General features: G+C 41.0%; 1 protein-coding gene across 1 annotated transcript in view; it reads left to right on the forward strand.

Annotated features, from left to right (window-relative positions):
* LOC145410139 (uncharacterized) overlaps window positions 1-11,716 on the forward strand; it is a 42,874-nt gene extending 31,158 nt beyond the window's left edge. Inside the window, exons 2-5 of the mRNA XM_080280337.1 lie at window positions 9,213-9,566; window positions 10,029-10,162; window positions 10,764-11,059; window positions 11,623-11,716. Coding sequence (XP_080136463.1) covers window positions 9,213-9,566; window positions 10,029-10,162; window positions 10,764-11,059; window positions 11,623-11,716 — 878 coding nt within the window. The remainder of the gene's footprint in view (window positions 1-9,212; window positions 9,567-10,028; window positions 10,163-10,763; window positions 11,060-11,622) is intronic.
* The last annotated feature ends 2,183 nt before the right edge of the window (window positions 11,717-13,899 follow it).

The raw sequence follows: 13,899 nt of genomic DNA on the forward strand, positions 1-13,899 counted from the left end.
AACAGCAGTGCAATTTAGCAACGAAATAAACTGCCAACTCCATATTTACCCCTTCAGAGATGTAGGCGAGTGAGGGTGGGGTACCGTAGCTCAGAGCACTTAACCCCATCATTACGAGGCGTCTTCCCTAAACTAATTATAATCTATCTATCTATCTATTGCCAGACGCCATAATCCCGTAAGGGGTGGCCATTTGACTCTGAGTTATTTGTTTTACAGGGAGGGGCACTAACCCTTCACCAACCCACTTGTTGACACGTAGGGGGCACGCATGGTTTGGTTAGATGGTTACTGAAACAGATAATTCGTCATCATGCTATAGAAGTTAATGGACATCGCTTCTGCTTCCTTCAGTGAGAGACTAAAATTCTCCGGTGACAGCAAGCATATGAGACAAAAGTCATCATCGAAGTAGAGGGCTTACTGGTATGATAACCAGCCTACTCCCCTATAGTTCGTTCACATTTAATCCAAAATTTCGCCCTTTTGCAGCTAATTTCATGTATCTCACGATGGAGGGGACTAGTTTTGGACTAGGCCTAAGAAAAACTGAAACATGTATCGTGACATTCTTCTCGAGTACCATGTCAAACTTTAGCAAAGGTTACCATTTTTTTTTTTTATATTTCCAGAAGACTCAAAAAGAGCAGAAACAGTAGAAAAATGCACTTTTGTACAAGTATTCAAAATTATATCCTGCCTCAAAGATTCAACTGATAACTGCAGTAAAAGATACATTAACCATCAGTGGAAAAACGTTGTACGTTATTACCCAATGAACTGAGTTATTGACGTTGTTGTTGATTAACCCCAGTCTGTCTGGCTGAGCAGCCCCATCAACCACAGGCAAGCAACTACACCTGCAGGGCCGTCCTGTGCAGTGATCTGATGTCCCTCTGCGGTTGACAGCGCCTTGCCACAGCGAGGCCCGGGAAAATTGTGGAGGCTTGGTTCCCTAGTGGATATCATATTTGTGCGGGTAAGGGGTTGGGTCTGTTATGATGTGGCAGGGGTAAACCAGTTCTGCTGTCGGGCCCTGCTGCGGATGTCACTGATTGCATTGAGCAGTTGACCCTTGTGCGGTGTGGTGCGGTGAGGATCTGTCCGTTCTCCCCTTTGGGGCTAAGATGCGAATGAATGTGTTTGAATGGATGAGTAAATGAGGAGTGTGTCGTCCTGTCTCGGGTACCTCCCTCTCCTTGGGGGAAGCAGCCTAGGTATATAGTAGTATAGTATAGTAGTCTCTCTACCCAGTTAACTGGGTCACCATAGCAGGCTCCATATCATCCAGTGATCTGGCTATATGGTTACCACCCATGGTTAAAAATGGTTTTGTGGGTAACAGAAAACCATTAGACTTGTCATTCAGTGCCGAGTCACCTGAAGTGGAAAGCAGAGTAATAAATAAATGACAGGAGGGAAAGGGAAAAGTGGGAAGAGAGGAGGGCTGACACAGAATGATAAGGATGAAGTAGGCACCACTACATCAAGTGAATGGATAATGGTCGCCACCACCTACCACCAGAAAAGTGAATAATATAATCCACCCCAAATCTTATGCGTCGTGTTAAAACAGTAGTAGTTGTGCATTTAGAGTCGGACACATAAAAAAAAAAAAAAAAAAAAAAAAAAAAAAAATTTGGAACCACAGTATTGTTAGGCAGGGGGGTTTGCAGCACCTTCTTTTCACCAGATAACCTCAGCATATAGCGAGTTAGTCTCTTCAGTCCTATAACGTGTTATATTTACTTGCTTCTGCTACCCTCAGATAATTTATTTAGCTCTAGAAAAACCTGGGGTTGTAGAAGGGTAAAAGATGGCGATAAAATAACCTCCCTAGTTTGAAAATTCTCCCCTATTCTGATTACACCTGGAGACGGCAAAAATAAAGTAATTGAATTCAAAGTGTTTTTTCAGACAATACAAAGACAAAAAACATACCTTGTAATACTGGTGTGTTTAAGACGAAATAAATCACTAAGTATGTGTTGCTAGAAAACCTTGAAAACTAACGAGAATGCGACCTTTGGAGTCTTCTGTAACAGCTTCATAGGAGAAGTATCCAATAAATTGAAGAGAGAGAGAGAGAGAGAGAGAGAGAGAGAGAGAGAGAGAGAGAGAGAGACGTCATTGTGCTGAAGGAATGAAATGAGTTTATTCCTCACCCTTCCACTGTACGAGAGATCTTTCTCTGGAGGGTGGGAAGAATGGAAGAAGGATACTTTTATTACGAAGACATCTTTTATTATTATTATTATTATTATTATTATTATAACTATTATTATTATTATTATTATTATTATTACTCTTATTACTATTATAACATTCATGCTTATATCTCCAGACGAGTATACTTAGGTCTTGGGAGACTTGTCAAGCCAAAGGAATTAGGTATGGCTTCTACTAACCCATTCAGTACAAGAGTTCTTCCCTAACTCGAGCGCTATCGCCGGGAGAGACTGGAAACAATGACGCCCTCAGGTTGAAATGCTTAACCACATCATCAAAGAGACGTTGCTTTTGTTTTATTCTTGCTATCTTTAGACGATGTTATTTAGTTTGTGAGAGACCTTGTGTACCAAAAAGGTTAGATATTTCCTTTATTAATCTCTTTATTACCAGTTGATTTTCCTACGCTAGATCATTGGGTACGTTAGTGATTGCATGAATAATAGTTTCGTGCAATCGGCTTCTCCTGGAAAAATTTTTAGTTGAAAGAAAAATGAATAATTCCTGACCGTAACGATGATTTAGGCCTTCTCTCTAACGAAACTTCATAAACACTGGGATAATAGGAGTAAAATGCAAGGGAAGAGAAAAAGTCGGACAACACAACGGCTTATTGGTATATCGGAAACAACCACTAGGATTACACGTGGCAGAGAGAGAGAGAGAGAGAGCATCTCAATTAATATTTTAATATGATGTATCATAATTTCAGTCTGTCATCGTGGATCAATTAAAGCTGAACTTGAGTGGTCGCAGATTCCCCGTATTTAAGCTCCAGGTAAAAATCACTCTGACGTCTAATTATTCCTGGAACCCTGTGCTCGGATGTTTTTTATAGCCTCTTCAAAATGTGTATATTGCTCACTGGCCGAGTCCAGGAAAACGGGTTTATTGAGAACAAGGTAAAAAGAATGAAAGGTAGTTTCATGGGGGGGTGAGGGGGAGCTAAAATACGTCTCGGTCTGCGCATGACGTCATAGTTAATACAGACTGCAGCTCATCCTGCTCAACACACGCCAGTCACACACACACCTGCCAGTGAATAGGTACTCCGTTTTCTGTTTTTAGGGGTGGCTATGGCAATACAGATAATTTTGTGAACATGCCAACAATTTGTATAGTTCGTGGATGCAAATCCATTCATGTGAAAGGTGACAATAGAATACATTTTCATGCACTGCCGAAAGATGAAGAACTTAGAAAAAAATGGATTGAATTATGTGACACAAAGAAAAATCGGTCATCTGGTTTTGTATGCAGCGGTCATTTTGAGAGTACTGCCTTTGAACGCAACCTTAAGTATGAATTGCTTGGTTTACCAGTGCCTCCTGGACAAAGGAAATTCAAGAAAGGAGCAGTGCCTACTCTTCAACTACCGAGTTTAACAAGTAAGTTCCATTCCTGTGTGAGTGTGTTGAGTAGCGACTTGTATGAACATTCATAATACAAAAGCATACCATACATACAGATGGTTTTCTGTCAAGCTCCCGTTTTCTTCCACCACCCCCACCTCTCTCTCTCTCTCTCTCTCTCTCTCTCTCTCTCTCTTATTAACTTTGACGTCACAGAATCTGCGCGGCTCGGGGGTGCTGTACTTACCTCTCAGTATACTCTTCTCTTTACCTTGATTGAGAAGACATCATAAGTGCTGCGTAACCCTTTTTTTTTTTTTTTTTTTTTTTTTGATAACCGGATAGACTGACAAACCTATGTAGTAGCAGAGTAATCCCAGTCTGTCTGGCAGAGAAGACCCATCAAATGCAGACAAACAATTATTGCCCCCGCAGGGCTGCCCCTTACAGTGAAGCGATGAACCCCTGCGGTGGACAGAGCACCGCCACAGCGAGGGGCGAGGAAGAGTTTAGAGGTTTGGTCTCTGGATGGGCACCACATTTTCGTTTCTCCTCCCAGTTAACAAGGACGCCATAGTAAGTAAGATCCACATCACCCTGTTATTTGGATGTATGGTTACTACCCAGCCCTGTAAATGGTCTCATGGGTTACAGGAAACCATAAGGCTTGTCACTCAAAGTAGAGTCACCTATAGATGTAGGCAGCTCTACATCAAGTGAGTGGAAGATGGTGGCTACACGATACCACTACTGATATATGAACAAAGGCAAAAGTAGGCTAGTGTCGTGGACTTTGGAGAAAATATCTGCTGAAAGGCTCAAGGTTTGGTGCTGTCTGTTTTGTGACATGCGGACGATTGGTAGCACTGACAGGAGATGCCATTTGCTCCAGCTGACGAATTTGTGGAACACATGTAACGAAGCGAAACATTTCTATACTCGTATATTGTGCTTTTCCGAGTGCTGCTTTTAACTGATATATGTGAACCATTTCTCATCTCTCTCTCTCTCCTTTTACTGTCATGTCAGCAACACTGCAATTCAATCAGCTAAAGAACTGTCTTAAAATTAGTCGTCCTTTATGCATTTAACTTCTTCGTAGCTCAAGTTGATAATCATGAGCTGTGAATGTCATTATCTGATAGTGTTAAGAAACAAAATTGTCCAGACTCTTTTACATATGAGGATATATTCACGGCAAGAGTTTAATGATAATCGGATGTTTAGTTATAAGTGGCGAAAGTATTCCCATAGGCTGATGCTTGAACACATAACCCAGAAGACAAAAGCTTATGCGCAGCTGTTCGTTAGTTCATTCTCGGTTCAATTCGTCTCTTATGGCTTATACACTGGTTGCAGGTGCTGCCTTCCATCGTTGTGATATTTCCTGTGTTAACACGAGGCGACCTGAATGTTAACCGTTTACCGTTGTGCCTAATCCACACTTCTACGGTTCCGCTTACGCCAAATGTATGCACCATTTGTTTGTCTTTCCCTTCCTCTAAACGAAGGTAGCTCTTGCCCTCTCTCATCTCCCAAGTAGTTGGATGTTGCTTTCCCTCCCCAGAGCACGATATATACTAGGTCTTCATCCGACGTTTTGTGGCAAGATGTAATAATAGATAACAGCAGACTAACAACACCTTACCGTACATGGTTCACTTTTCGTCCCTATGACCCAGCAATTTTCGTGAGTCGATGTTAAGGCTTCGGAATTTCCTTGGTTCATTCACACCTGCATCCCATCAGCAGCAGATATGAAGCTTGAGGACTCACATGGGCAACTACGAATATGTAACTGGTAGAGCTCTCATAATGATTCACGTGTTTCACTTAATCTTCTGACAAAACAGCTGCACGACATTTGTCTTTGATTGTACAGTGCATATGTGAGATATACAATAATAATAATAATAATAATAATAATAAATAATAATAATAATTAATATTATTATTATCATTATTATTATTATTATTATTATTATTATTATTATTATTGTTATTATCATTATTATTATTATTATTATTATTATTGTTATTATTGTTACTATTATTATTATTATTATTATTATTATTGTTATTATTATTATTATTGTTGTTGTTGTTGTTATTATTATTATTATTATTATTATTATTATTATTATTATAACAATAACAATAATAAAGCAAACATTTAGCTCCTTCCTGTATAAAGCATGGAAACCGCATACCCATTCCTGCTATACATATGCCGATTTCATTAAGATCTATGTGCTTACTTCCCCCTATTTCTGATTGTTTGAGCTGACCCTCCCCCTCCTCCAAGAATCACATAGAGAGTCACTCTTCCCAAATACCGCATTACGGATGAGAGTTGATTGTACGACATGTACTAAGATATCTAAGCCTTATGTGTCCTCCTTTCACTACTTTTGTTTATTTTTAATTTGGTGGGGGGCTGACCCACCAAAATATCATGGCCGGAAAAGTATAAACGGTGGAAGACCACCATCCCATTAACCAGATGAGCTCACCCGGGAAGTTTCTTTCCAGTCCATCAAAGGAGGAGTAACACACACACACACACACACACACACACACACACACACACACACACACACACACACACACACACACACACACACACACACACACACACACACACACACACACACACACACAGAGGCTGAATCTCACGTAATGATATAGGACGAGGTTCTAACAACGATATCTCGTTTCTCATCATAATAATAATAAAAATAATTATAATAATGATATAAATAATAATAATAAACTAGAAGACTGTAGCTGTCAGGGCCAGTTACTGATCATCACTTATGAGAATATTGCTGAAGTTACGTTTTTTGTAATAACTCAAACCGTTGGTCAAACTGCCACCCAAAAGCATATACTGTAGACATATACTGTAGACGTGGTCCAGCACCATACAAAAATTCTAGGGCCAAGAAGTGCCTCATAAGTGCGTTGGTTTTTCCTGTATGAAACTGCAATTGAAAACTGCTGAAAAGTGGAGTGTCTGAAATAGCCCAATATCAGGCATGAATGACCGTATCCATACAAATGTTTGGAAAATAATTTTGTCACTGGATTACCTTCCATGTTCATGTATCTATAACAGATTTGGGGTAAACTGAGGTTTAAAACTCTGATTTTTGGACATTTCTGGCCCTGTGACCTTGAAAAGGTCAAAACCACCGAAACCGGGTCAGTGTAATATGGTCACGGTGCTGTGTAGCGTCAACAGGTATGGAAGTCGGAGACAAAAGGTGTCGGAATATTAATAATAATAACAATAATAATAATAATAATAATAATAAGGGAAACAAAAATTTCTACCCATGGTAATAAGTGGTGATCAATAATTATAATGATAATGATAATTATGTAATAATAATAATAATAATAATAATAATAATAATAATAATAATAATAATAATAGTATCATAACAACAAAAAATATATGTGCAAACGGTCAGGCCTGTAAGGTGGGGTCAAGTTTTCGGTGTCTTGAATGCCACTGATAGTTCTGTTTTCATACTTGCTGCTTCACTGTTTTCTGAATTCCGCCTCACCCTTATCCGTAGGTGCGAAAAAAAAAAAAAATGATAATGATGGAACAATTTCGGAGAATCTTGAATCTCGTATCTGGAGAAGGTATAAGTCGGGCCTAAGCTGTTGTTTCTTCCCACTAAGCACAATTTCCATATGGGGGGTATCAGAATTTGTAGATCAAGACACAATGAGGTCGTTACTGTGACTTGAAAAAAATATATATCTCAAACCAATGGTGCGACATTTTCCTGTTACCATTTATGTTGTATTTGCTTATTTATTTATTTATTTACTTATTGTATACGTTTAGTTACTTATATATTTGTTACATTCTTCGGCAGGCGGTTTAATCCATTCAGCTGAAATAATGCTGTCTTTTACCTCGTCATCTTCTTCATGCCGTCAGACGATTTCTTGACCAAATTCATTAAACCCTCCGAATACAACCTCTTCCAGATTTCGTTCTTGCTTTGGTCAGATGATTTTCACTAACAAATAGTTTATCTCTCTTATACAGCTTCCAGCTTTCTTTTCCTTCCTTTCTCTCGTTTAATTAATACAAGACACCCAGGCACCTTTTCCTCATCATATCTTGAATTGGAATCTCGTTTATTTTTCCTTGTGTGTGTGTGTGTGTGTGTGTGTGTGTGTGTGTGTGTGTGTGTGTGTGTGTGTGTGTGTGTGTGTGTGTGTGTGTGTGTGTGTGTGTGTGTGTGTGTGTGTGTGTGTGTGTGTGTGTGTGTGTGTGTGTGTGTGTGTGTGTGTGTGTGTGTGTGTGTGTGTGTGTGTGTGTGTGTGTGTGTGTGTGTGTGTGTGTGTGTGTGTGTGAACAAACGATTTGATTCGGTTAGAGAGATTTTCCTAATTGGAGAGGTAATATACAGCCTTTATTAACTTAGTCTCTGGCAGATATCATTCTTTATGCTTTGTGTGTGTGTGTGTGTGTGTGTGTGTGTGTGTGTGTGTGTGTGTGTGTGTGTGTGTGTGTGTGTGTGTGTGTGCATTTTTTTTTTGCCAGGCTCCTTCCCCAGCCTCCACAAGTTCTGTGATAACAAGCCTGCGTGCAAACAGGCTAGGTACACAGCGGGGTGGAAGCTTCTGAGTTTTACACCCAGCGCTTCTCCTGTTCATAACATGGAAGAAATACTGTAGTATAGTCAATTATATATATATATATATATATATATATATATATATATATATATATATATATATATATATATATGTATCCCATTGGATCCCAGAGCCGCTGGGCGAGGCACTGTTCCGGGAGGGTCCTAAGCGTACAGCCCTCCGCCTATCGGCTCATAGTCGCGAAGCTCATAGGTCCCTACCCGGGGGTTCTCTACTTTATTAAGGTTTGAAAATTCCCAGTTCTGTCCAATACTGTGGACACTGGGCTCCAGTGAGTTAAAGAAACTGATAGATTAGCCAGCCATTAAATATCTATCTATCTATCTATCTATATATATTATATATATATATATATATACTGTATGTATACAATATATATTATGTGTGTGTGTGTGTGTGTGTGTGTGTGTGTGTGTGTGTGTGTGTGTGTGTGTGTATTCAGTTCATGTATTTATATCTTGTCTACTCTGACTTTTTTCCTTTTGGGTAATTACGGACAGCTATATATAGTCTGGGAGACAACTTTCAAAATGGATGGGTATTATATAGCTGTAATTAACGTTTTGACTGCTTGGGAAACTCTCCAAAGCTGAGTATATTCACCTAATGACAGCAAGAATAGATTTAAATGGCGTTCCCAGCCTCAGGGATTAAGAAAATCATTTAAGCTTTTAAAGTTGGGATAATATAACTTATGTGAACACTGCAGGGATTGTTTATGTGCTGGGTCACTGAACTTTCACAGAGGAGCACGAAATTAACTTGGCAAAGGCATACTTATTATCAGATGTTGATACTCTCATGTCACAGCCGGTGCGTGTGGCCTCATTATCTGCAACATGTGGTGCCGTCTTCTGTGGCGGGTGTTGATGATGATTATGATAAGGATGAGGATGATAGAAATGCTGTTGATATTGATGATTACGAAATTGTTTCCTACAACAGATGATGTTAGAGGCCTCCTCATCAGCAACATTGTGGTTCCCTCCCCTGTGGTGGTGGGTGAGGCAGGATGGCTGGAGTGCGACTTCGTGGAGCAGCAGCGGGAGCGCGTGTACGCCCTCAAGTGGTACTTGGGTCTGGAGGAGTTCTACCGGTGGACGCCGGCTGAGACTCCCTCGGTGAAGACGTTCCCGGTGCGGGGCCGCCCCCTGGTGGTGGACGTGGCCGCCTCCCGCCGCGGCCGCGTCAGGATCCTTGACGTCACCCTTGGGGCCACCGGCGTCTTCCGCTGCGAGGTATCAGCAGAGGCACCGTCCTTCCACACTGAGTCAGCCGTGGCCACTATGACGGTCGTGGGTGAGTGCTGACGCTGTGAATGAGTGTTGTGGATGAGTGTATGTTATCATCATGACTGAGTGCTGCCACTGTGATTGAGTGTTGTGGGTGTGTTGCCACCATGACTAAGTGTTGTGAATGAATGCTGACACCTTGAGTGAGTATTGTGGGTGAGTGCTGACACCATGACTGAGTGTTGTGGGTGAGTGCTGACACCATGACTGAGTGTTGTGGGTGAGTGTTGACACCATGACTGAGTGTTGTGGGTGAGTGCTGACACCATGACTGAGCGTTGTGGGTGAGTGTTGACACCATGACTGAGTGTTGTGGGTGAGTGCTGACACCATGGCTACGTATTCTTGGTGAGTGCTGATTCCGTGACTGTTAATATACTCTGACTGCTGACATCATGACTAATTACCATACCATAAATTAAGACAGACTAAAACGACGTTACTCTTCCAACCACCCCCATCCCGCCAGATCTCCCCGACGAGCGTCCTGTGCTGACTGGTGTGCAGGCCAGGTACCAGCTTCAAGAGGATGTCAGCGTCAACTGCTCCTCACCGCGATCACAGCCGCCCGCAACACTAACCTTTTACATCAACGATATCCCGGTTAGTATGCACCCGGTTTTACAACACTAACCTTCTGTGCCAGCGATATCTCGGTTAGTACGCACTCAAATCTACAGCACAGTCAACACTTGTCTTCTGTATCAGCGATATCCCGGTTTTACACACTCAGCTCTCTTACTGTGCAAGCATTATCCCTGTTAGGATTCACTCACTTATTCAGCATTAGCCTTCTTTTTCAACGATATTCTGGAGGCTAAATTCAGCTTTACGGCACTCGACTTTTCTCTCAACAACATCCCAGTCAGCCTACACGCAGCCATAACACATGCTTCGGGAGGCAGACCTCGGGTACTGAACTGTTGATCTGATAGTCTGCAGAGTCTGTAGTGTTATTTCTTTTCTTTCATCAGTAACTAACTACAACTACAGGATCCTTGGGGATGAATGCTCTATCAATAAACTAGCTAACAATATCGCTTGCAGAAGTAAATTCACAGAGCTTAAGCTCTGTACATTTTTTTATCCATTGTATATCCGTCTTCATTAATCTGTTCCCTGAATAAACCCATGATGGTACTCAGAGTAATAAACTAGTGCTTTATCATGAATATGTTGTGACCTAACCCCCTCCACAACGTAGGCTGACCCATCGTGGCTGCGGTGGTACCCGCCCCTGGAGGAGGGTAATAGTGGGCTGGAGACGGCTGTGTTGGGTCTGGTGTTCCCTCTGCGGCCGCGGCTGCTGCGGCGAGGTCCCGCCATCATCAAATGCACCGCCACCATCCTGGACCGATACTGGGAAAGCAGCGTGGCCGCCGTCCACAGTGACGTCCCGCACCACGCCTCGGTCATGGGCGGACACGCGTCGCATGCAACAGGTTGGGCACAGCTGCTGTCAGAAGTTCATTTACATTGTCTCGAAGCTATGTCACAATCGTTAGATCTCCTATGGTTGAAACAGTTTTAGTTTTCTGTTTCAGCAAATGCTGAACATCTCCACTTGTTCACAATATAAAGGATCAATTGCCCTAGCGAGATCTTGATGAAATAAGGAAGAATAATCAAATGGATTAAAATCTCCCTTTATGAGTTCAGAGCCACAAAATATAAAGAATTTATTGGCTGAAACATCAGGCCACTGTTCTTGGCTCTGAGTCACATTGTTAGGTGAAGGATCAACAAGGGAGATTAGTGGTGGCATCCACGTCATCATGTGGAGGATTTTAACTGAACATTCTTAGCCGTGTGCAAAAGTTCATTGTTTTTTTCTTGTTCGGCAGGTTGTGTGGACTTAACCTCCTGGGTACTGACCAGAGGGATGGTAGTGGGTTGGTTTCTGCTGCACCTTCTCCACTAGCCCCCCTCACTGCTCACTAAAAAAGCTGTTTCACGAGTTCATTGGCCTCTAGAAAATTGATTCGCACTCACCCTTGCGTTCAGTGTTTTACAAAAATAAACCATGTTCATAACAGCTAACTGATTATATGTTCGAGAGTCAGATCGTATACCTGGCACTACACTCAGCAGAACAAAGGACCGGAGAGTGAACAGAGATTGAACAACTTCCCCACTGAGGCGCCTGAACTTCAGTGACTTATATGGCTGGTCGATATCAAGATATGCAAGGACATGTATGTACTCTAGCCACGCAAATCAAAATTCATGAAATTGCCCACCATCTTTGCGGGTAATTGAAGCACCAACTGAAGTTGTTTAAAGTAGCTGGGTAGGACCTTCTGGCCACTTTCCAGGCCCGCACTTACTTGAAGTTCAAGGCACTAATTAGAGTGAGTGCAGGCTAGCCTATATTTACACCGAGTAAAAAGATAAAATGACTTTGACCTTCCTTTACTTATCATCATCATCATCATCATCATCAATCACCATCATCATCAATCACCATCATCATCATCATCATCATTCATTCATTCATTCATTCATTTATTCATTCATTTATTTCACACTATTGTAAATGGCGTAGATGGGATCAAGAAATAGGAGGAAAAGACAAAACCAGAACTGTCATCAGAGTTCCCTGCAGAAGCCAACCATCCATGCACTGACTGGCTTTGTGGTTCATTTCACGGGGCATTTTGTTGACAGTTCTCCTACCTCTGTTCTTTCCTTTCTTTGATTCTGGATTATACACACTCTGTTCATTACTGGGCAATAGAGGTAACCTCTTCACAAAGAGAGGTCTCCCCTTACTCTAAATAAAATCGTCTAAAGAGTAAGATAAAGATGACGTAGTACCTAGGAGGCTAATAGAAATTGCTTGTAATTTATTTATTGTGTGATGTCTCCCCTTTTAGGAATATAACAATGTGAAGAGCATAATACAAACGATGTTTCCGTGCTGAAATGATGTTTCATGTAATCATATTTCCATGTTGTGCCCTCCTTCCCGACAATATAATCATCTGCACTGATAATATATATAAATGTAAATAAAATGTAAATAAGATGTATATTTTCCATTACAAATGTTATGAATAATTCCTCATTCTTTTTACATAGGTTTTTAGAGATACTTAATTCACGTACTTTTGACTTGTCCACACATACACGGTGACAGAATGTAGCTTTTTTAAATAGGTCTGAGCAAAGTATTTCACCTACTGACTTCGCTCTTTATATATATATACCTAGGCTGCTTCCCCCAAGGAAAGGGAGGTAGCCGAGACAGGACGACACACTCCCCATTTACTCATCCATTCAAACACATTCATTCGCATCTTATCCCCAAAGGGGAGAACGGACAGATCCTCACAGCGCCACACCGCACAAGGGTCAACTGCGCAATGCAATCAGTGACATCCGCAGCAGAGCCCGACAGTAGAGCTGGTTTACCCCTGCCACATCATAACAGACTCATCCCCTTACCCGCACCCGACCTGAAATAGCTGAAATATTGACTTCGCTCTTTATATATATATATATATATATATATATATATATATATATATATATATATATATATATATATATATATATATATATATATATATATATATATATATCTCCCAGGAACCGAATCCAAGTCTATCTTGCGATACGTTAAGAATGCTTCTGGATGAGAAACCCTAAAACATAAGTAAAGATTGAGCTGACTTTTTCCATTGTGATGCTTCAGTCACATGCTGAGCGGCTGCAATCATTGTTACCCTAACTCGTATGTCTCGTGTGGACAATTGATCTTTGCCATTACCGGGACGTCCGTGTACCTTAGTTTTACAAATCACAAGTTTAAAGCAACCAACACCATGATGAGAGACATACAACAGGGAGAACACTTGTCCAATTTCCTTCTATTATAAAATTTATATTATAAAATTTCTATTTTTCCACCTTGCACTCAGGAAAGAAAGCTCATCTAATATTTCACTCTTCTGCTTTCAACTTTTCCCTGCTGGCTAATACTCCTAAACTGAAAGGCAAAGTACTCCTAAGCTGTTCTGGCCACACCTGATTCTCTTTTGATAAGATGTATCAGGGAGGAAAGTGATGGACGTGGGTTATGTATGAAATAGACAGTGAGATAAACTATAAATTTTTGACGCGGACACTACCCACGTGGTTTTGGTAACGTCATGACCTGTCACTTGCTGGGTTCGGGTTCAGTTACTCGGAAGTGTGACTGAGATATTATTAATGCTTGGAAATGGGTGAACGAGAAAGCAGGAAACAGAACTTAAGGTTTGTATTCCTTTTCCACCCAATATATCAACTTGTCATTGTGGGCCAGTTACAATAGTTATTATAAGTTAGTTATTAAA

Source organism: Coenobita brevimanus, chromosome 84 (assembly GCF_032717465.1).
Source record: "Coenobita brevimanus isolate Jiangsu-jjx chromosome 84, ASM3271746v2, whole genome shotgun sequence".
Classification (NCBI taxonomy): Eukaryota; Metazoa; Arthropoda; class Malacostraca; order Decapoda; family Coenobitidae; genus Coenobita; species Coenobita brevimanus.